This window comes from Triturus cristatus, chromosome 9 (assembly GCF_964204655.1).
Source record: "Triturus cristatus chromosome 9, aTriCri1.1, whole genome shotgun sequence".
Taxonomy (NCBI): Eukaryota; Metazoa; Chordata; class Amphibia; order Caudata; family Salamandridae; genus Triturus; species Triturus cristatus.
Window position 1 is genome coordinate 763,914,748 of NC_140592.1, and position 25,352 is coordinate 763,940,099.

The following is a 25,352-nucleotide window of genomic DNA, read 5'->3' on the forward strand; positions in this document are numbered from 1 at the left end:
CTGCTGTGATAGCAGGCACAAGACAAACCCCGAAAGAGACCCGTTTCGAGGCCCCTTTAAAAACCTGCCGGTGCTGAGACCCGGTGAGACCCGGACCACTTAAAGCCCTGCTCTAAAATAGTATGTTATCATCCAGGAGGCAAGCTAATACAACTGTGACAGAATTTTTAATTGAGATGCTGCTGGTTGTGCTAAATAAACACTGCCGCATCTTTCTGTTATGACAGTACTTCAAAGCGAAACCGGCTTGAGCAAAGAAGCGAGGCAGTGCTGGCCCGTCCACGTCCCTCCCTGTTTACAACGTTACCCTTTCACCCAGCCCAGCCTCCCTGGGACAGTCCCTGTCGGAAGCGCGCGGCTTCCAGCAAGTCGCCGGGCTGCCCCAAAGTCCGAGGCAGCCCTCGTGTTCCCACGCACGTCTCGTCAGAAGTGGCCTCTCTCTTTCCTGCCTTTCATTATTAGCGCGGGCATCCGACCAGGAAGGACGTGCTTCGCCGCCGTTCTTCACTTAGGATATTTTAAAGCGTTGGATCCCCCGCACCATGTGCACTGCCAAGGTGCGGAAGAGCGCCCTGCTGTCCACCGGATACCTGTGCTACCTGCTGGCGGGAGCGGCGGTGTTTCAGTGGCTGGAGCAGAGTGCAGAGACTGAGGTTAAACACAGGACCAGCCACCACAAACTCGCCTTCCTGCGCAATTTTACCTGTCTGCAGCTGAAAGACTTGGAGCTTCTTATTGAGGTAAGAAAGGTGTGACGGAACCAAATCCAACGAAGCTGCCCATGTTTGGTTGACGCAGACAAATGGCCTGTATTGCATTGTAGCTACATTTATATAGTGCTTCTAAGCCCTGACGAGGCGCTGGAGCGTTTTCTGGATGGGTAGCACGCTACTCATTACCTTGGTTGTAAATCTATGTCTGTGAAATGACCCACAAGGGTAGTGTCGATGTCCACGTGGACAGAAATTCTGCTCTTGTCTTGTTTTTGTGGCTCGCGGCACCTATGCGTGAGTTTGAGGCTAAAAGGGTTGAGAGATAGGATACCGAAGGTTACGAAAAAATGCGCCATGCAAGCCCTCATGCACCACGCTGCCTACCAGTGGCGTAGCAAGCCGTAATGCTGGTGAGGGCAGCAATACCAAGGCTATGACTGGCCGTCAGCGTAAAGGGCTCTGGTGCCACTGCACCTGCTGCACCATTGATAGCTATGCCCCTGATACCTACCTACCATTTGATGTCACAGTCTAAGAATAGTGGTACGGCTTGTTCAGTATAGATTTTGTGAAGTTCAGACAAGACTTAGTAGTGTTTCATGTATGTTTTGTGTCCTACGTTACGTAGCACAAAGAATGTATCTTATGACCTGTAATATTTAAAGGTAATCAAATCTAATGCTGTCACATACCAACTGTGAGTAGTTTCTCAGCTCTGGGTTTCACTTTGCATTTTGATAGTTGTAAAGTAGTTCTCCGCTATAAATGTAGGGTTGCAAATAATATGTTGCTGAATGTGTGTTATGTTGTATGTTATTGTGTGCTCTGATAGAGCTTCCTCCTGAGTTCTCTGGTACTATGGTTCTGCAACACAAACTTACTTGAGTGAAATAGTTTGAGTAAGAGGAACAATTTTTAAACTGTCGGTTTTTCAACTCTTTAGTAATATTACAATGATGTGATTAGCACTGGAAAGCCAGCAGCTCTGGCCTTTCTGTAGCATGTGCAAAAATGTACCTCTCATGGTTTCAACAAATGCATCTTGGGCGTGAGTAGTTTGGTGGCTATACAATGTGGTTAAAGGAGACTTGCGTGCTGAATCACAGTTATTAGATGGCGTGTGTGTGTTATACCTCTTTTTTGAAGTTGTTTTTATAGGACACGTTCTAAGAAGTCCACATGGCTAGAAGATATAGAGAGATGAATGAAGTTATGTCAGGTTATCTAGTACTTTCATTGTGCAAGCTGCCACTAGTGTGGCACCCTGTCTCCAGCGATGGCAGGTGGACCTATGTGTTTGTTATTGTTGTTATCGTTAATTTTAGTTTATAGAGCGCTTAATACCTGCAGGATACCTGCAGGTCTCTAAGCGCTGTGAGCAGATCTACGGAAGTTCCAGGAGGGGCTGTATCGCAAAAGGGAGTATTATGCCCAGGCTTCTGTGAATAAAAGGGTCTTTAGTTTCTTCCTGAAAGGCAGGAGGCAGCTTTCAGAACGAAGCTGACCTGGCAGCCTGTTCCAGAGTTGCGGCATTTGGTTGGAGAAGTGTGTGATTTTCTGAATATGTATGTGGGAAAAGACTTGGAGAGAATCAAGACATGCTGGAAGTGCTATGCTGGTTTGTGTCTTTTGGTTAAAAGGCATGTTTGACACATAATAGAACATGTGTCATGCAATTTCTTTTACCTGATGTTGTTGAGATCTCTCCTGGAAGATGTATTATCATATTTAGTGTGGTGGTTCACTAGTTTTGAGGTTGTCTGGTGGTTCCATGATAGATGCCCAGATATCAATTAGTTTCCAAAAATTGAAAAAAGATAAGTTTTTAATAGCCTTCCAAACAGCCAGGTGTTTTTTTAGTTTCCGTACGTGGATGTGGCTGTAGTTCCACAGTTTGCTTGCTTGGACTGAGAAGCAGGATTGGACAGGCTTGTCAGGCACTCTGGCCCTGCCAGATGGGCCAGCTTGATGGAACCAATGTGTGGGTCTTTATTGATCCCATTACTGTCACAGGACCAAAGGAAACAAAAACTCCCACACAGTGGCCTTTTCAAGCCGGGTCATCTGCCAGTGGCAGAGTGCCCGACACTGCTGAGAAGAGACATCTCTGAGCTGGGTTTTGTTGAAATGTGATACCTTGAGATGTAAGCGTGTTGGATCACAGGCTTCATCTAGGGCGGCGGGTCTTGGATTTTTGTCATAGGTCTGGTGGCCCATTCCATGCAGCGCTCAAAGTGTTATAAACAATGCTTTGAACCTGATCCTTTGAGACACCAGGAACATGTGCAAGGTTCCAGAGAGCGTGATTACGTGATCCCAGGGTATCGTGTGGCAGAGTAGCCTGGCCGCGGAATTCTGCAACCTTGACATTTGCTTGAATACATTTCTGGCTCCTGTACCCATAGTTCTGGCGAGAGGACAAGCTTGCCTACATCTTTGACTCGCTGACGACATTTGTTGAGCATTTCCCGACAGCATCTATTTGCATTTTCAAATTAAGAACCACACTTAGGCTGACTCATTGGCTTTGCTTGTGTTTCTATGTGGGAGGTGCTCTTCCTGGTCTGCAGGCCAGGGCGTATTATGTTGTGCCATTGTCTGGGTTCTACATCTAAGAATGTCTGGTTTGACTGGGTTCAGCTTAGGATGGTTTATCGTCATCCAATTTTTCAATGTGATGAACAAATCTGCAATCTATACCAATGTGTGTGTGCATAGGCGCTGGAAGTAGGGGTGCTGCAGTACCCCCAAAAACTAACCATGTTGGAGTTCAGAAGGTGAATGAACAATAAAGATGCCTTTAAATTTTGTGTTTAACTTGTCACATTTGTTATGTGTTCAAAAACAGAGGTCAAATGTCAGGCATTGTCTTCTGACAATCCGCTGCTTATTTGAAAACTGGTGTTTACTTTTATTTCTCTGACTGCAGAGCGAGATCATTTTGTCAAAGTGACCTAAGTGACACATTTGCTGGGGTACTGGAAGGGAAAGGGAAGGCTTCAGGATGTAAGTTTTTTTCTAACACACAAAAACACTTAAATACCTGTAAATAAACACATATACACGTATTTCGAAATATGTCAGCATTAGGAGAGAACAAATAAAACACATTTTTTTGTAACTCTGAAGTATGTTTAAAACAAAGATTTTAATGGGAACAAAATAAAATTAAGACACTCTGCTTTAGGATGCGCAAATGATAATTATTCTCCGAAACCCAATTTCCACACATTATTTTAGCGTGCTATATTAGTTGTACTAGTAAACTGCATGTCTATGCAAATTCAGTGGCCATTTCAATGGAAAATGTGCTGTCTTAACATGACAGTGCACAACCAAAACAGCGCTGGAAAACTCACCACTGTCTAAACACCACACCCTTCTCACTTTCTTACTGAATCGGCGTGATACATTTGTTACACTTGTTTTTGGTGTTACCCTTGGATTTTCCACAATCTTTGTGACTTTAGTGATGTAACATTAATGGCAGCATGCCCATTCTGAAAATTGTTTCAGCACCACTGTGTGTGTGACCCAGAGAACGCCTGTAAGATATGGCAAGGTTAGACAGTTAGGCTAAGGAAACTAGAGAGCTGCAGAAAGTTTTATCCAGGGATCGAGGCTATGCCCAAGGCTAGTAAGCTTAGAGCAGAGTCAACAGTGAGACGTTGTCTGTCTCCATGTGATCGATTTACAGTGGTACAGTCAGTGTGCTATCCAGAGACTGGACTAGAGAGATACAGAAAATGTTAAGTACAGGGTGTGGCTTTGTGCCTCTGGGCGGCAGGTTTAGAGAAGTGGACAGATTCAGCCCACTAAGTTGAGACAAATCCCATCAGCCCACCGTTTTGGCAGAATATAATCATCTGAAAATAACTATCTTATAGCAATTGACCTCTATTGCTATAAGATAGTTATTTTTTCAAACTATCAGTTTTTCACTTGCCTTTTTAATCTTGGCACTTTTTTTGACACCGAATAAAGTTGGGTGGTGTTATCAGGTAGCCATTTTTAATACACTTCTCTTCTGTTTTGCACTGCATCTCACATCTTTCTCAGTACCACTATGTTTTGAGACTTTTTCTCTGGAAGACTGCAAACTCATTGCATATACACAGTGATAGTTCCCCTGAAATAGGGTGCACTGCGATGAGTTGATCCACCTTACTCCCAGATGATTATGTTCTGCCAAAGTGGTGGGCTGATGGGATTTGTCTCAACTTAGTGGGCTGAATCTGTCTTCTTCTCTTTGGCTCCCAGTTTCTTTACATTTTGACCGGCTCTCTCCTCTTTTGTTGTTTGTGTAGTTGTTGGGGGTTTGGAGTTTGCCTGGTCGTTAAAGATTATTCCCCTTAGACCCTCCATGAGTGTTTATTGTTGTTAGGTTTAGACAAGTGCCAGAGATGATACTCAGGGTCCCAATGTCAAAAGCCATCCGTAGCTTGGCAATTGTGAGCTGTGACCTGCAATGTTCAGCTGTCTTTGGGCTACTTTTTCTAGTCAGAATCAAGGGGTATGGGGTTCATTGAGATTACCTTTCAGACCTGCCCATTTTTAGGTCGAGCCTGGGCAGTATATGCACTGCTCTGCGAGGCGTGCTGTATTAGAGTATGGACTTGAAGCTCAGCCCATATTTTTCATTGGCCTGTGTCACTGTCCTTTGTAAATACTGACTTCTGATTCGTTAATAGACTTGTTAGTCCCTCCTTAGTACTGCCTTGTCTTCATTTGTAACCTCCCATGAGGACTGGCCCTTTTACTTCTGTTGTTACACGGTATGTCTTATTCAGTCTGTAAGCACTATTTTCTCAAATGAGTTTCTCCTACTGCAGGCACAGCATGCTTTCCTGCAGCCTTCAGCGCGCCAGGCACGCATTCACTTTCTAAGCAGCCCGGGACAATGGCGGCCGCTTCTTTGAAATGTAATAGGTCTTGCATTTACAAGAGTTTGAGCTATTGGCATTGTGAATGACAATGCCTTTTATTTATGTGTGAGTTATCAAAACAGATAAACAAAAGGCATTGTCATTTACAATGCCAATAGCTTAAACTCTTGCAAATGCAAGACCTATTGCATTGCAAATGCATGTTTGTAATTCCAATAGAGCACTACAGTCACTGTGTTTCCTTGCACTGGTTAGACTTCCAGATACTTAGGTAGGTTAGATTAAGCCACCTTTGAAATAATTGATAATTAGCGTAATGCCACATCACACGGAAAGTTTGAGGCCAGAAAAATTGATTGCTCCTCACTTTGAACTAATTCTCAAATAGTGCCTAGTGAGCAAAATGAAGGAACGTGGTACAGGAGTAAACCCGTTAACCCAGTTGAGACCGGGTAAAGTATAATAACAAAAACAACAATGTCTCAACCAGTAATCATTAAAAAAGACTGTTATAATAAGTGCATAAATCACTGAAGGAGGGAAACAGGAGACCAAGACAAGGAGTAAAGGTTGTTATTTAGCAAGTAGTTATAACAGCACTACATTACAATTGGATTAGGGTAACCAAAACAACCAAATGTGCACTGACAGTGCTAGTGTGAGTGATAAGTGCAGTGACACAAGTGATATAAAAACAGCATGAAACGGCGAAGGACAATAAGAACAAACAATAATTATGGATCAAACGGTATGACTCAAGTAAATACAAGAATAATTCGTTTTTTGTTCATTTCAAAATGATCCCGTGGTAGCCATAGGTTACGCTGCAATGTCGACGGCGTTTCAACCTTATCGAGTTAAGGTCATCAGCAGGACAATGGTTACAAATTTTCAATGGTAGTGCTGGAAGCACGTGGAGAGTCTATCCCAATATGGTGATAGCAACGTGGGGAGTCCATCACAGTGGTAGTTAACAGCGATGGGCATCATAGATTGCTGTAGTACTTTTCAAAGGATCCACAGAATCTTGGCGCTGTAACAGTGCTGTCCGTAAGGAAATCGGCAGCTGAAGTTTTGTTGTACCGTGGCTCAGTAATGCCTACGAGTCCCAGAGTGATAAGTGGGACTTCTAGGGGAATTAATCCAGGGAGATGAGTGAAGCTTCACTCGTCTCCCCGGATTAATCAGCTGCCGATTTCCTTACGGACAGCACTATTACAGCACCAAAATTCTGCGGATCCTTTGAAAAGTACTACAGCAATCTACGATGCCCATCGCTGTTAACTACCACTGTGATTGACTCCCCACGTTGCTATCACCATATTGGGATAGACTCTCCTCGTGCCTCCAGCACTACCATAGAAAATTTGTAACCATTGTCCTGAAGATGACCTTAACTCGATAAGGTTGAAACGCCGTCGACATTGCAGCGTAATCTATGGCTACCACGGGATAATTTTGAAATGAACAAAAAACGAATTATTCTTGTATTTACTTGAGTCATTCCGTTTGATCCCTAATTATTGTTTGTTCTTATTGTCCTTCGCCATCTCACACTGTTTTTGTATCACTTGTGTCACTGCACTTATCACTCACACTAGCACTGTCAGTGCACATTTGGTTGTTTTGGTTACCCTAATCCAATTGTAATGTAGTGCTGCTATAACTACTTGCTAAATAACAACCTTTACTCCTTGTCTTGGTCTCCTGTTTCCCTCCTTCAGTGATTTATGCACTTATTATAATAGTCTTTTTTAATGATTACTGGTTGAGACGTTGTTTTTGTTAGTGAGCAAAATGAGCATATCCGCCAATTCCTAACAGGGTTCGGAGTAATTCTCTGGCAGCGAAATGTTTGAAGAAAATCGGGGAAATGATACATTTTCGGTGTAAATTTGAAATATTTTGGCCTAAACTACATGTTTCTAGGCAATTTCAAGTAGCACTCATGGAATTATGCATGGGATCAAAGACTGCCGAGTTAGATTGTGCTTGCGAGCGTTGTTCAGTGGCCATCTCCCCAAAAGTAATCTGAACAAATCAGACCAAATTTAGCATTTTACAACATAGTTTTCTACTGTATTGACTAAGAAAAGGAACTATTAGAGAAAGGCCTGATTATGTAGTTTTGAAATATTCCATTAATTTTATGGTGTGCCAAACAAGTCTGAGCCTCCCTCAGAAAATTATATTTGGGACACCTAAAAAGAAAACCTATTAAAATTAAAGGATTTTAAGTCATATAGTGACTGAGAAATAACTTTAAAGATGTTGAGTCGGGAAATAAATGGATAGACTGATCGCATACTCCCAGCCAGTAGGACACCTGGCCTATCCCTCCCGTCAAACATATCTTAGAAACTAGTGTTACCATACAGGGCAGGTTCAGACAACCACAATATTGGATGGATTGTGCCAGTATTACACGCTCCAGACTCAGGCAGCAGTGACAACGATAATGTCATAAGAACCTTGATCAATAGAGATGTTGAAATGCCTTCTAGTGAATCATGAAATGACACCATCGCCACAAGCGCCCTTTGGCACAGAGGAAATATTATCAACAGTGAGTGACGCCAGATCAGAATGACCAATCCATTAGATATGCACCTTAAATCTAAAATGGAAATGCTAATTTCCCCCCAAACATCAGCTAGACAATTTCTTTGTTTGAATATTAAAAAGATGAACACCCTAAAAATACTCACCTTTGTTTCTAAAAAAACAGTTTTTTATTTTGGCTAAATAAACCCAAAAGATTGTACACTTGTTTTAACTATTTATAATAAAAATACCAGCTTTGCATTTTTGTAAATCAACTAGTTTTGTCCCCAACTATCAACTTGACATTTCCATTAAATGCTAACATGTACCCTTAGCACACAAAAACAGAATCTGACTCAGATTCCAATGCACCACAATTACATCAGGGATTACCATCACATTTTAGTGATAGCTCCCAATTGCCTGGGATAGCTTCCATGTGCCGGGATACACAGCATAAGCCAAAGGAAGCCACCATGCCAGTATTGTCTGCGGCTATAACTGGAGTGACAACAATAAAGCAAAGATTGTTGAAAATATGCATAGCACAGCCACATGATTTCACGGTCACCATCACACCAGAAAGGACTGAATTGATGCACAGAATTACAACAATATACAAATTAGAACCACCTTTTTATTCAGTTACTTAATATTTAATTGTTTAAGCTTACAGATGTAAGCCACACAATATAAAACACAAATCATAAACGACAATAAAAGATTAAGATGCATAGTGCATAATATAGCTTATCTGTATAAATATTTCACCACCCATGATAAAATATGATAAAAACCAAAAAGGTGGGCATATGAAAATGAGCACATTTCAGCCCCCTCAAGCATAATTGAATAATTTAAAAAACAACTCGCATAACCACATCATTCCATATTATAATACCGCTCACTCAGCATGATCCAATTACCAAGTTAAAAATGAAAACAGTAAGAGCCAGAGCCAATATGGTTATGAAAATCTTGTGGGCGGAGCAAGAGGTTATCCTAGCTGACAGCCAGTATGGATTTAGAAAGGGCAGGGGCACACTCGATCAGTGCTTAAATCTTGATTTATTGATCGGGAAATACACTGAAGCTAAGCCAGGTTCTCTTTACCTCTGTTTTGCAGACCTTAGCAGTGCCTTTGACATGGTTGACCATTCGATTTTATGGTCAACAGGTATAATTTATTTTCTCGCTAGACTGTATGGGAATTTAAAAACCTGTGTGCGTTTTGGGACTAAAGGAGAATGCACCCCAAAATTTTGTGTAAAAAGAGGTATTAGATAGGGCTGCGTACTGGCCCCCCTCCTTTTTATCTTATTTATTAACGGAATCAACTCAATTTTAAAAACAATTAAAGCAGATGTCCCACAGATCAAAGGTTCCCCTATGCCAGTGTTATTATATGCTGATGATGCTGTCTTGCTTTCCAGAACTCCATTAGGATTACAGCGCTTGATTGATAGATTTTCTACCTTTATTAAGGATAGGAAGTTGACTATCAATAAGAGTAAAACGTACATCATGACATGTGGGGCTAAAAGCAAAAAGAAAAGCAAAGTTTTAAATTCCTTTTTTATAGATAAAGACAAGGTGCATCAAGTGGATACTTTTTGCTATCTTGATATAACCTTCTCTAATGATAGAAAGTGGCTCAATGAATTTAAAAATATTCGTATTAAAATGGCAAAAAATGCCCATGGTGTTTTCAGATTTGCTGCGAAGATTGGGGACCGACGTACCAGGGACATGCTTAAGATCTACCAAGCTAGGTGCGTTAGTATTGCTCTGTATGGGGCGGGTGTCTGGGGGCACTTTCATGCCCATACTTTGCAGTTGGAGGAAAATGCTTTTTAAAAAAAACTCCTGTCACTACCATCTACTGCTTTTACTGAGCTTACCCATCGAGAGCTGGACACTAATTTTCTTACTGATCAACTATCTTTGAGGCCACTCATGATCTGGCGCTCTATCTGGCTCCAGGAAGAAAAATCTTTCAATAGATCGGTCATTGAGGATTGTCTCTCGTTGGATAAATTCCTAAATATACCCTGGCTAAATTATGTTGTTAGATGTTTTTCAGAGATATTTAATTTAAACATCTTGGTGGACCCTAACGCAGCATCTTTAATACCGAAACAAGAGCTGAAAATAAATTTCTTGGCATTTGCTGCAAGGAAACGGGCTATTGCTAATGGTTCCCTATCTACTGTTATGTTTTATAATAATCACAACATTGCTGAAGGTTTACCCATTTATCTAGCATGGGTGACAAGGCCATCCCATAAGTTTGTGCTGACCAGACTGAGGTTTGGTATAGCTCATCACTTAGTGGCACTGCCAACACTTAATAAACATCCGCAGGGGCCCTGCATGTGCGATGGCGTCTCCAAACAGAGCACTAAGCACTTTCTCTTAATCTGTAAACTGTATATGAATTTCCGTATTGCCTATTTAAAACCTATGTTTTTTAAATATGGTGTACGTACAGTTAATCAGGCTATGAGCTTAATTTTTAACTTACAACATGTCGATATCTGTTTTTTTACTGCTATGTTTTTAAACCAATCTATTATGGCCAGGAAAAGTATGTGTTTTTAACCTATTATATTTGTAATATTTAGGTTTTGTCTGCAAACGTGTTGTACCTGATACCCAAATGTATGTTTTATTCTTTTTTGCTGTGCTTTTATGGTCATTTTATATGTACCGAATAAAGCTTCTTGAACTGAACTGAACTGAAAATCTTGTGGCAATTAATTACAAATATATCTCTGAGTCAGGCCCCTTCTGGAATACAAGCATGGTCTTATCCAACTGAACGGATGTGACGCCACATATCTGGGGCTAAGCATGCTAGTATGCCTACCGTTCGGTTTCAGCTCATTGGAGAAAGGCACTGTAATGTTCATACTAACATTGTGCCGATAGGATGTGGTAAAAAAACAACAACTAGAAACCTGATGGGAACTCTACTTGATTGGGCCTCTAGAACTTCCTGTACAGAATGCTTTTTGCCTGAGGTTTACTCTGGGCACCCCTCTTCTCTTGGTCTGATTGTCACATGGATAACACAATTACACAGTCCTGCTAGCATTTGTTCCATACACGCTCTCCTCTTATGATGGTGCATTCTGTAAACCGAGGTACTAAAAGGGCCCTACTTTGATGTGGGATGGTGAGTTCTAAGGTGTAAATTCATCTTTCTCAGTCTCCCTCTAATGTGCAAATACACTAGTCTTGGAATTAGCTCATACAGGGCAAAATATTGCAGATCTATCCTGGCAAATTAGATTGCAGTGACATTTCCACAGACACCAAAGTGCTGCTCAAAAAGGGAATATACTCACTATCCCACAGTATAAGATAATATCTATCTAGTGGCTTATCTGGGCACTTAAACTCAGTGCTGGAAAGCTTTGCTTGGCAGATGCTCTTAATTTTGTCATAATGCTTCATCAGTGCCTACATTTCATGAACCTCTCCCTCCAGTTACCACAAAGATATTACCACACAGCAATCTTGCTTGTTGTTTTAGTTCAGGACAATATTCTTCTAGAGTGGTGCTGTAAATTTCCAAATAGGGTATTCAAGACAAACAAATATCTTCATTTACACATTTATATGACCCCCTTGTTAAACAAAATAAATTCATCAAATAGGCGGTCAAGCAGCTATACAGGCGGCATAGATTTAGGAGGCCAATGGATTGTAGATTGCTTCAGAGTCAGATCGGAGGCATAAGGATTTAGCTTGCAGTGTCTTTTATTATATTTCTTGAAAAGGAAGCATAGTTGGAGTTTCCTTGCTGGCAGGGAAATAGTACAGAGCAGCACAAAATGCGGAACAGTTTCATCGCCTCCTTGCTTGCATTTGCAGGTGGTAGAATCAAATCAAATCAAATCAAAGGGAATTTGTATCGCGCACATATCACTCACATGAGACTCATGGCGCTTGCAGACTGCTCAAGCGGACGGACCAGAGCTAATTACCATAGAGCCAGGTTTTCAACTCTTTGCGGAATTTACCATGTTCCGATATGCTACGAAGATGGAAAGGCATTTTGTTCCAGAGCGAAGGTGCCAGAAAGGAAAACAAACGGCCTCCTTGCCTGGTGGTGTTAATTCTTAACGGTGTCAGCAATGTCGCATCACTGGAACGTAATGTTCTAGATGGGTAATACCACTGTAGCTTTTTTTGCCAGTATTTTGGACCGGTTCCATGCATAAACTTATGTGTGAGACACAATACTTTAAAGCGGACTCGCTTTTTAAGCGGGAGCCAATGGAGAGTATTAAGACAGGCTGCAGAGGGGGATCTATACGGACGGTCAAGAACCAGTCTTGCAGCAGTGTTCTGTAGAACCTGAAGTTTGTCGGTAAGATCTTCATTTATTGACAGCAATAGTGCATTACCATAGTCCATTCTATTTGTTATCAGGCCTTGTGTCAGAGGTTTACGCGCCTCCATAGGGAGCCATCTAAAAACCTTTCTAAGGCTACGCATGACACCGAAACAGGTGCCGATGACATGTTTAACATGGCTACGCAGGGATAAACAGTCATCCATGTGAAAGCCCAAATTGCGGACCGTGTTCTTAGGAACAGGGCAGGGGCCAAGCCTAGAAGGCCACCAGTCATGTGTCCAATGGTTAATAGCTTTACCAAAAAGCATGATCTCCGACTTGGCCCCATTCAGCTGGAGATGGTTAGATCTCATCCATTTATCAACGTTGATAAGACAGTTTTTAAAACGTTTTTTGGTATCGTTTGGGTCTGGACCTAAGGTGATCAGAATCTGCGTGTCATCCACATAGGATATGACATCAAAGCCGTGTGATCTGATCACCTCAGCCAAAGGGGTCATATAGAGATTAAAAAGAGTAGGGCTCAAGATAGAGTCCTGTCGGACTCCCATTTTTACCACTCTTTCGCAAGAGACAAAATTTCCCATCTGGACAGTAGTAGTGCATTCAGACAGATAGCTGATAAACCATTTAAGGGCATTCCCCCTGACACCAACCTCCCAGAGCCTTTGTTCAAGGATCTTATGGGAGATGATGTCGAAAGCAGCAGACAGGTCGAGCAGGACAAGTATAGCAGATTGGTGTTTGTCTAGGGTTAGTCTGATATTATCAGTAGCCTCAACCAATGCCGTTTCTGTACTGTGTGCTGCTCTAAAACCGGATTGAGAGGGGTCTAAGAGTTCATAACTCTCAAGATGGCTTACCAGTTGCTGATTTATAATGGACTCCAATATTTTCCCAAAATAGGGAAGTAGTGAAATTGGACGATAATTCAGAAGCACTTTAGGATCAGCTGTTGGCTTCTTTAGAATCGATCTAACTCTAGCTACCTTCCAGACAGAAGGAAAGACCGATTTGGACAAAGATTTATTAAAAAGCGCAATCAGGCCATCTAGGACTGTGGGTGCCATTATCGAAAAAAAAAATCGAAGGAAAAAGATCAGCCGGAGAGCCGGATTTTACTTTTAACATAGCAGAGGTGACGGATTTATGGTCACATTCGATAAAATTATCTAAAAGACCTGAAGGGTCGGATAAAAAGCAGGGTAATTCTTCTGGATGACTATAATTAGATATGGAGGGAAAAGTCCTGTGAATATTCATAACTTTTTCCTCGAAAAAATGCGACAATCAGTCAGTCCAGGTTTGGGATATAGGCATAGTGGGCAAATTTGTAGGCAAGGTAAAATCTTTTAAAATATGAAAAAGTTCCCTTGAGGAATTCTCTGCCCTAGCTATCTGTTTCAGCAAATAAGACTTTTTTGCCTGTTTTATTTCGTTCATATAAGAGTGATGCTGTTTTTTATAGTTTTCGCAATTGACAGGACTTGTATTTTTCCGCCATAATCTTTCGGCCCGTCTACACAGACTTTTAGCGATTTTTAATTGATCGGTAAACCAGGGGGTGGCTCTAGTCTTAAAATTAGCCTTATGTAAAGGGGCAATTTTGTCTAGAGTAGTCAGGATGTCTTTATTAAATTGTAGCGCCCTTTGGTTTATGCTAACTGCTGAAACCTTCTGATCAGGAGAAAAAAGTTTTTGAAAAAGAGAAGGGGTGACCTTGCGCCAGGATCTAAGTAAAACAGCTTCATTTTCTGAATTGCTTTTCCCTTTTAAGACCGTGGAGATAGCAAATTTCAATAAATAATGGTCAGTCCATATCAATGGTTCAGGAGGTTCCATAATAATATCAGAAATATTCGTGAATAGGAGGTCTAGTGTATGCCCGGCACGATGAGTAGGACCATCAACCAGCTGTGCAAGGCCAAATGAATTCATATGAAAAATTAATTTATATGTGTCTGAATTTAGTAGCATTTCTGCATAATGGTTAAAATCGCCGATCAAAATAAATTTTTCAGAGGCTGAAACGTGGGGCACAATGAATTCTAATAGCTGATTGGCGAAATTCACCCGGAGGTCGATAGGCCAAAGCTGCTCTCCAGGTACCATTTGAGAAGCCAGTGATCTTAACGGCGCATATTTCTACTTGGGTGTTCATTATATGCTCCAAAATAGTAATCTTTAGAGTATCTTTATGGGCGATTAACAAACCGCCCCCTCTTTTCTCTGTCCTATCGACTCGAATGATTTTATACTGTGAAGGAAAGGCAACATGTATATCCGGGGAGGCATGTTCATGAAGCCAGGTTTCAGTAATAAAGCATATATCAGGATTGTTTAGGTCTAATACGTCCCATATCTCAATAGGATGTTTGGAAGCGGAGCGGGCATTTAAATAGATTGCTCTAAGAGGCAGATTGTGTTGGCTGAGATCGCGGAAACATTCTTGCGACTTACCACCAGTAGGCGCAGGAGAACGCCTGATGTCAGGGACATTAGACAGATCCGTTTCCCATACACCCGAGAAGTTGCCAGTATAGATATTCAGATCTTTTATTTCTTTGCCAGTGTATTGAATGAGACCCATAGCTCTGGCAACACACCAGCGGCGGCAATAGAGTAAGGGAAGACACTGTGGTGAAACTAATATGGGGGTTGACCTAAAAAGAACAGGGGTCCTAGGACCTGTTCCTGGAACAAAACCTATCCTGATCCTTATATATATATATAGTGCTCATTTTATTTCTGGCAATAACTGGTCCAAATATTCCTCGTAATTTAGGAATGGTTTCATTTCCTGGCATCGTGCCATTAGTTTACCACCCTGCTTAACTTTCAAACATGATCAGTAATTTGTGTTTGTTACTTTCACACTTGAGGGGGTTATAGTTTCTGGATCAGATCAAAATTCGACGCGTCCTATGGTGGTTAAATAGCCCCATCTAACTAGGACCCAGAAACTCCTTGTGTTGTTGTCTTGTATTGCTGATTTTAGTGTTGCCCATGCTTTAACTTGGAGGTGCCTCTTTGTATACTCAATGAGGTGCTTTTGTTCTTGCCTCAGTGTTACGTATGCTTCTCCATCTGGATTGCTATGCCTCCTTTTTAAAGCGTTTGCTAGAGACCCCTTTAATTTGAATAATTCGCAATCAAACCATTTAATTTCCATATATTTATTTGGCCGGATCATGAGGCTTACCTGAACTTCATGTTAGCATTAGCAAGCTCTCCAGTATTTGGATAGCTTCTGGGCTTGATGCCTCCTTGAGCTTTAACAGTCCCTTGTATTCATAGTGCCAATAATTGCCTGATATTCTTTCTTTTTTATATAATCACTTCTATTGAGTGTTATCCAGGCCCCGAAGAGCATCAGGCCGCTGTGTAGTATGTACAAAAGAATCTCTCCTTAAAAAATAATTGTCAAAACAGTCCTGCAGCCCCTTATTCCTTAGCACAAGGAGGTATACCGGTCCGACCAACGCCAAAGATCGCCTTACAAGACAGGAAGAAGGCTTACAAACTCGGTTACCTCTTGGAGACGAAGGAGGCAGCTTTACAGTTGAGCTTCAATTGCCCAGTCCTCGATGTTGAAGGTCTAAAGCTCTAAACTCATTGATTTCCTTTTCTTCGGTCAATGGACATTTTATTAGTTGCCTGAGAGGTAAGAAGGAGTTAACATCTACTTCAATTTCTATAACACATGAATAAAGGTAGTCATGCGATAAAGCCACGACTATTAGATGGAGTTAAAGGCTTTAATTACGAATGTATGATGTTACAACACAAACATTTACAATGCATGCTTTTACAACGCAGTTTTTACATTGCGACATCCATTACAACGCATGATTTTACATCGCATGCTATCACAACGCATTTTTATAAACTACATTTACAACGCATACCATTACAATTCAATTCAATTTAATTTCAATTTTAGTCTTTATTTCGATTATTACAATCATTAAAGACACAACAAAAAGTGGGGAACAAACCTACACAAATTGATGATACAAATTACAAAATTACTAAAAATCTTCTAAAATACATAAAAGGATAAATTGTTAAAAATCAGTAGCCTAACGTTAATTGAGATGTTTGGGAAAATGATTTTAAAACTCAAACTTTTTCCAGTGGTGTCTTTTGAGTGGCATGAATAATGCACATTTCCATAGTCTCATTTACACAGTTAGATAAGGCTGGGGGTCGTAACTATTTATACGTCAACTAATAACCAAATAAATGGTGAAGTTATAAAATTGAGCATATATATTATGTAGAAATACCACTGTTTTTTCAGATTATTTGATCGTATACCCCACAACCAGCTAAAAAACTTAGCTATAGCTATTACTAGATGTTCATCTGTGTTGGTCTTAAGAACGCGAAGTGCATGTTGGCTAGATCTAGTACCCAGGTTTTGACAAATCGGTTTAAGCCATCTGTCTCTGGGGCATTTGTATGCTTGGCATATGAACAGGATATGAGGGGTTGACTCGTCAGTGAGTTGACATGACGGACAATTGGAGTCTGTTGCATTGTGCCATTTAACGGTGAGTGATTTTACCGGAAGCGAACCAACCCTAAACTGATGGTACAGTTTTCTGTCGCTGGGTTTGGTTATGAAGTTCCAGTAAGCCTCAAACTGGGTGTCCTGCTTGTGCTCCATGAATTTGCTTGTTAGGGATAAATTCTGGACAGATGACATCCACTTTGTTTTAGCCATGTTCCTGTAGGCTTCCTTATAATCTTTTTAGAAGGAAATGAGCTGCTTGCTGGGTCCACCCACAGGTGACTATACCCCATATCCACCAATGTGTTCTTTATTCTATTTAACCATGTGATTTTGCAAGATGTATCAGCTACTCTTACATGATTTAAAGCATTCGCATAAGGTAACAGCTCCGGGGTGGTCCACAGCCTTCTCCAATACACTATTGGCCTGAACCAAGCTAGCTCCTCTATTTTGCAGCAGCCCAGGTCTAGGTATAAGGGTTTGAGGGGGGTAGATGAGGGAGACCTGTTAAAACTCTCAGGAACTTATTCTGTGCTATTGTTAGGGGTGTAGTATTTTCGAAACCCCAGAGCTCGGCGCCATATAAGATCGAGGCCCTCACTCTGGCATTGTAAATCGTAAGCGTGGGGCCAACCGGCTTTGTTTGCGAAAGCTGGTACTCTTTTAATAGGATGCCAGCAAGTTGGGCATGCCTTAAGGCTAATATTTCTATCTGGGGTTTCCACTTAAGCCTCTTTTCCAAGGTTACCCCGAGGTAGGTGAAAATGTCAGTTTGTTTCAGCTGTGCATCGTTCATAAAAATTCTCTTTTTCACCACTTTAAGTTTGTGCAGCACCATAAATTTTGTACATTAACTACAAGCTCATGGTCACTGCAGAAGACCTTAAATCTATCCAAAGCTCGCTGTAGGCCTTTCTCAGTTTTGGATAAAATAAGGGTATCATCAGCGAACATTAAAAGGGCCTTCATGCCAGCGAGGGATGGTGCATCTGTAGGATATGTGGAATAATATTTAACTACCCTGTTAGTAAATAATGTAAAACGGTTAGGCGCCAGACGCTCCCTTGGCAGACCCCTCTCGTCACTTGGAACCTGTCTGTAATCATTCCCTTGGACCCCCAGCGTACCTGGGCATAGTTCGACTCGTGCAGTTTGACAATTAGGGCTAGAAGTTCTGGGGGCATTCCTGATTCCTTTAGGGCTTATTACGGGGGACCAGGTCGAACGCAGATTTTAAATCGATATAAATGCTGCATACAAGGTACCCCCGTCAATGACTACAGTATGCCAGTAAAGCAGCATAAATCTAAAAACTTGATCAATAGTGCTGACGTGCGAGCGGAATCCAGCCTGGAGAGTATTTAAAATATCAAATTCGCATATCCATGCTTGGATTCGGCTCAGCATAAGCCTGGCGAAGATTTTTTGAATTGAATCTATTAGGCTTATAGTCCTATAATTTCCTCGGGCTTGTACGGTCCCCCTTTTTTTTTATAGGAATAATTTCTGCACCTCGCCAGGAATCTGGAATAGGAGCCACTTTAGCTATTGCATTTACTAGTATATGAATATACTTAGTCCAGGTTGCTTTATCAGGCCTAAATAGGTCGGCCAGGATGCAATCTGAGCCGGGAGCTCTGCCCTTGGGTATTACGTCCAAGACAGTTTCAACCTCTCCTATGCCAAAGGTCACGGTGGTGTCAGATTCTATTGAGGGTTGGTGGTTTAAACTGTCCAATGAGGCTGCAAACTAAGTCTCAAAAAACGAAACTCACTGATCTGGTGCTACATAATTGTTCAATTCTTGACTTGGTTCACCACTGCCCCATTTTGCTAACCTCCAGAATTTCTGCATGCTTTTGTCGTTACTCGCAAGCAGAAGATCAATACAGCATTTTTCGTCTGACACCTTTTTAGCTATGATTTGAGTTTTTTGATACTATTTCCGAGCCAGTTTGATTTCCTCCATAGATTTGGTACGTAATGCTTGGGACAATTTGTTGTATGCTGTTCTACAGTCCTTGTTGTACCAATTAGCTAACTTGGGGTTTTCCCTGCTACCAAATTTATTAGTATTAATAAAAAAAGCTTTTAAGTTTAATGAACAAATCTTCGTGTGCCTGTGTAATAACACCATTTTTATATTCCTGGGCGTCTATGATGGAAATGGCTGTTAGAGTATTCCCCACCTCTGCTTTCATTTGTTCTAGGGTGTTCTCGTTTTCAATTATCTTTGCCCACTTTACCCTACGCAAGTCATTTGTTGGGATTATGTCTCCGGTCACCCTCTCGAGAGATTGTGGCTGAGATGGTGATAGCCCCTGCTTCTGTAAAGTTATCAGTAATGGGTTGTGGTCGCTCTCGCTTCTTTCTTGGACTATCATGTCAACAAGGCTGGACCATAGCTCCAAATTTATTTAAAAATAATCAATTCTACTGCTTCTTTTACCAACATTATATGTATGCAGGCGCTTGCTATCCGATAATGACCTCCCATTTACAGCCCTAACACCCCTTTCTAGGCACAGACTCTTTAGTTGAAGGGCTGCCTCAGTCCATTTTTTTATCGGGGTTAGGGAGAGAGATGGAATGCCCCATTGTGAGTCCTGTTCACTGCTTAGACCACCATCGTCATGGTCAAGGGGTTCAAATGTGCAATTAAAATCACCTGCTATGACCAAATTATGTCTGCCCCAGTATTTCTCTATTAGAGCTTCCAGTAGTTGAGAGTTTCCCGCCCACCATCCCTCTGGCATATACGTTGATCAGTATAGCGTCCCTACCTTGTTTAAACCTTAGAAGAATGGCCAGGAAATCGAGACTATCTGTTGATAGCTCTTCAACCCCATATCGAGAATGTTGCCGAACCCATAGGGTGAGCCCACCAGAGGGCCGCCCTTTGCCACTAGTAGTAGCAGGTTTAGTGAAATTGAGATACCGTGGGCGGAAAATAGGGCACTGTGGCCATGTTTCTTGAAAGACCCATATGTCTTGGCCCTCTATGAACATAGACCATTCGGCTGACACTGTCTTTGTTTGGAGGCCCGCTATGTTCCATGAAGCAATAGCCAGTGTTGAGATGGACAAATCAGAGCTTGTTATATGGGAATCTTCCTGGATTTCTAGTCCCTGATCGATTGACATGCTGGTAGATTCCTTCCTCCTAACTACTGCAGCCTCGAAAGGCTGCTGTGGAGAAGCTGTGTGTAGGCATCAATCTATATTATCTAAGATTGAGGCCATATCACTTCTTAACAATGTATTAGGGTGGTTATTGCTGCTGGTAAGTGCGGGGGGATTGTATTTGATCCTAATGTTAGATGGGATCAAATGGGATGTTCTTAGATCAAATGACACCAAATTATCTGCAAGATTCTTGGATTTCAATGTTAGGCATATATGATCAGTATTAAGACCTGGAGTCACATATCTTTTAGCTGTCAGTATGTCTTCTCTGATTACAAATCTACACTTCCTTGTATGGCGTTTCCAGTGGATGCTCTTATTTATCAAGGATTGTACGTCTTCCCCATGAGAGTTAGGTCGTGTTCTAGATACATTAGTCAAACAAAATTGTGCCCCTCTAGGGCCTGCCAACAAGGGATTTGTGAATCGGTGGTCCTTGTGTGTGAGTGGACCTTGATTTTCAGGCAGAATTGCGGGTGGATTTGCCGAACAGCCAGTTGACTTTTGCTGATGCTTGAGACTATTCTGGGTGATATTATTTGAGTTGGATTCGGGGTCCAAGCTCATGTTATTTCGCTGGTACCTACCATTAGTGATTGATTGAAAGCCTGCTGTGAGGACAGGACATTCCTTAGTATTTTTGCCCAATCTACCCGTTGTGGTCTTGTTAGAGGCACTGTCTATTAGATTCCTAGTCAGTGCTGGTCTTCTAGGATCCAATGCATTGCCATGTAGTGGCAAGTTGAAGGTTTCTGTCAGTTTCTCAACCACCGCCTTAAGAGTGGTAATAAGTTCAAGGAACAGATTTGACTGGGACCCCATGTTCTCATTTGGGAAACCTGGGCAGAAGCATTTACATATTTCAGCTGGTGTTGGGGTTTTAGTAGACCCGACAATCCCTGTATGCTCATTAGGAGTGATCGAGTGAGGGGGAAAATTATCCTCAGATATGTCAGTCAGAGGCACAAATCTGTTGCTGCACTCCAACTCACTGATTATGTGGATTTGTGCAGTTGTGCGCAGGGGGGGAAGGGGCAGTTTGCTCAGTGGGCAATATTGTACCTTTGTTCAATGGAGGCAACACTTTTTATGTTCCTCTTTTGAACATGTCTGGAATAAGTTTTGCGGGCTCGGAGGGTGGTGGCCAGTCTATATGAGCAGTTAAGTTGGCAGCGTGAATCCAATTCCGATACCCAAGGGAGTAGTTAATATCTCCTCACAATCGCTGATGATTGCATCAATGCGTTTCATAACACAGTTGTTTTTTGCATGCTTGGGGCGTTTGGCCGATTTCTTTGGTTTCTTGCCCTTCCCAGTTTCACCACCTTCTGGTACTTCCACTGCCTTCCTTTTACCCATCCTTCAACAATAATTACAATCAGTTGTACAAGGTGGAAGATGATAAGGTAGTAACAAAGCTTATAACTGCAGAAATTAACACTACAGAGATGGACCGGCTGTGGTTGTTAAGTTAGTTCCTCTCAGCTAACAATTCCCACCGCAGTCCATGTAGCGCTCTAGTTCGTACTCTTGTACTTGATGGCTGCGCTTTAACCCGTTTACCCACTAACACTCTGGGAGAAGTGTCCCTTATGCCAGTGGCTTCCTTGGCCCTGAGCCAATAGAAACAGTACCTTAAGTTTGTTCCGGACCTTCCAGTCAATAGTGATCTGTGGCAGATGTTAGATGGTAAGCCCTGCCCTGCCTCTTCCTGGCAATGATGGGCAAGGACGGACCCGCCCTTGGCCCGGGCGCGGCCAGCGCGCGTCCTGCGCGTGTCCTGCGCCGCAGTTGAGACTCGTGCTTTTTAGCGCATTTGCAGCCGCAGGCTGCTCCCTCCAGGGAGGTCACAGCAGGGCACAGGATTCTGGGACCAGTAGTCCCCTACAGCCAGAAGCAGAGAAGGTGTCCTACGCCGCTGTGGAGACTCGCGCTTTTTAGCACGTTTGCAGCTGCAGGCTCCTCCCTCCAGGGAGGTCACAGCAGGGCACAGGATTCTGGGACCAGTAGTCCCCCACAGCCAGAAGCAGAGAAGGCGTCCTACGCCGCGGTGGAGACTTGCGCTTTTTAGCGCGTTTGCAGCAGAAGGCTGCTCCTTCCAGGGAGGTCACAGCAGGGCACAGGATTCTGGGACCAGTAGTCTCCCACAGCCAGAAGCAGAGAAGGCGTCCCGCGCCGCGGTTGAGACTTGCGCTTTTTAGCACGTTTGCAGTGGCAGGCTCCTCCCTCCAGGGAGGTCACAGCTGGGCACAGGATTCTGCGAACAGTAGTCCCCCACAGCCAGAAGCAGAGAAGGCGTCCCCTTCCATTACAACACATACCATTACAAAGCATATTACTTTTAGGGCAACAGTAGGGTAAGTGTTGGATAGTGTAGGGGTAAAAATGACTATTCACACTCCAGTGAGTGCAATAGTAGGGTAAGTGTTGAATAGTGTAGGGGTAAACATTACTATTCCCACTCCAGTGAGTGCAACAGTAGTGTAAGTGTTGGATAGTGTAGGGGTAAAAATTACTATTCCCACTCCAGTGAGTGCAGCAGTAGGGTACGTGTTTAATAGTGTAGGGTTAAAAATTACTATTCCCCATTGCGTTGTAATGGCATGTGTTGTAGTGACAAGCGATGTAATGGCTGCGTTGTAATGGCATGCGATGTAAAGGATGTTGCGTTGTAATGACTGCGTTGTAAAGGTAGTACGATGTAATGACTGCGTTGTAAAGGTTGTTTCCCTCTAATTACAGAAACAAGCTGATATAGATGAGTCTCAAAAGAATATTTAGAAAATATAAAATTACTAGAATAAATCCGAATCTCCTAATGAAATTCAGTGTAAACAAAAGAAAGCATAATAAAAACTCAGTGGCTGCGATACAGAAAATGAGAAAAAGAATCTTAAGGGTTGCTTGCAAAATTCGATCCTCCTGCCTAGTCATTAGTATCTCTGATACAATCTAACTTATCCTACTCTATACTAACTTCAAGAGAACCCTAGTCAAGCTATGGGAAGCAAGGAACAGGTGTCAGCATAATGGAGTATTTCGTAAAAGTGTTCCAAGTTTAAAGAGTATAGCATGAAGTCACATAGTGAGAGGACTAGCGCAAGAGGTCTGTACCTCATTGAAACCTAGGGGTCTCTTCTCACCAGCTAACAATACAACAACTATTATCACAAAAAATATTCAAATAAGCTATCTCCTGTTATCGGAAAGGCAAAGAAATATTTCTCAAAAATGGACAGTCTGAATCAGTCTATAATAGGCAGAAGTAATGTTGTCAAAATGATGTTTATTTCCAAAGTGCTATATTTCTTCCAGGCCATCCCACTTGAATTAGGAAATCAATGGTTTAGGTTAAGTAATAAGATGGTAATCAGCTTTACCTGGGCCTACTGTAAAACCAGGAGGGCTCTCAACATTTTGACTGTCCTTAAAGAAGAGGAGGATGGTCTGTCCAGAATTTTAAATTGTATTACTGGGAGGTGGCTCTACAGTATATGGTTACTTTAATTGGGGAGGTGGATGGATCTCGAGAAGTAAGGGAAGAAATTCACATATTTTTTTATCCACTGCTTGGAGCAGAGACTAGGGGTTGCCTTCTCCATCAAATGGAACCTAGTTATTTTCTTTTCTTTAAAGAACGATTCAAGATCATACAGGGAGCATATAAAATCTGGGCAGCACTCCGGAAGAAACTGGGACTGGGGCAATTTAATTTTTAGACTCTAATTCAAGAAACCCAAGTCTTCCAGGAGTCTTCTGGGACTCTTTTGTACTTGGGTGTAAGTGTCATGATCTTAGAACATTAGGGGACTTTTATACTGATGTGGGAAGTATATCCTTTGAGGATCTGAGGACAAAGTATGAGCTTAATAAGAAGGATTTTTTAAGTATCTGCAGGTTCAGAATTTGTTATATAAGAGGTGTGGAGGGCGCTCAAGGTTTTTTTAGAGTAGAGCTCATGGATTTATTGGGGGGGCTACACTTTACGATTGGTTGGATATATGTAGGGTAATAAATTACCTCACATAGGATGACAATCTTTCAAATGGCAAACTAAACTGGGGGCCACAGGCAGCTCTTTTTTGGGATCCCTTAAGCTAGGTCATTCTATATTGTTGTCAGCTAATTTAGCGGCCCAATGATATAAAACCATCTTTGACCTATACTATACTCCTGGTAAGATTGCTCAGTGGTCGGTGGCTCATGTACCAGATGTCCAAGATGCCAGTGTTTGGGGGCAGACCTGGTTCATATGTATGGTAGTTGTTTCTCACTCGAACCGCTTAGAGCAGAGATTGGTGAATTCCTCGACAAAAGTCTGATACTCAAAGTATCCCTTACCCTCCAGCTCATACTACTGGGTGTGCATGGTGGAGAGGTACCTAGTTCGGCCCAGCTCTATATGCTCGTCGCCATGGCTGTATTTCAATAATGTATTGCGTTGGCCAGGCAATCTCCACCCTTTTTCCATCAATGGCACGCTCCAGTCTACAATCTGGAGCTCTCACTATATTCTTGCAAGGCTAGTAAAGCCAGGAAGAAAAATAATCAAATTTGGGCTCCTTTTATAGAATGGATAATGGATCAGCAAGATTGATAGGGTTGTCTTCTAGGGGGAATATATAAAGGATGCTCTTGTCCTCACTGTTTCTCTTTATTCCACTCAGGGTTAAACCTGTAAGGCAATATGGTATGCTGGTTGATTACCCTGTGTGTGTATTCAGTATATATATATGGCGGGGATTTTAATTGTAAGTTCGAACCTGTTTTGGGGTTGGAAACTATATTCGACGAACAAGATATTGCCAACGGAATTATGCCTTTAGAGTCTATGGAGTCAGTCAAAAATACTGTAGCTGCTACCCAGATTCTACAGTTGACTGTGTCTCATGATCTGAGGGCATGCAATGGTCGTTTTAGATCTGACAGACCTCCGGCCCCAACTTTTTCGAAAGGCAATTGTAGATCACACATAGATTTTGTTTTGGTCTCATTGTGCTTATGGTATTTAATTATTGATTTTAAGATAGATCTTAGGTCAGAGAGTGACCATCTCCCACTTCAATTATGGCTAGATCCCCAGCCCTTTTCATCTAGACTAGCTGGAGAAGCATTATTAAATACTATTGATGAGGAGC

At 42.0% G+C, this 25,352-nt stretch overlaps 1 protein-coding gene across 1 annotated transcript in view; it reads left to right on the forward strand.

The window, feature by feature from the left end:
- Positions 1-222: 222 nt before the first annotated feature.
- LOC146798807 (potassium channel, subfamily K, member 16-like) overlaps positions 223-25,352 on the forward strand; it is a 174,491-nt gene continuing 149,361 nt past the window's right edge. Inside the window, exon 1 of the mRNA XM_085626117.1 lies at positions 223-740. Coding sequence (XP_085482243.1) covers positions 543-740 — 198 coding nt within the window. The 5' untranslated portion in view covers positions 223-542. The remainder of the gene's footprint in view (positions 741-25,352) is intronic.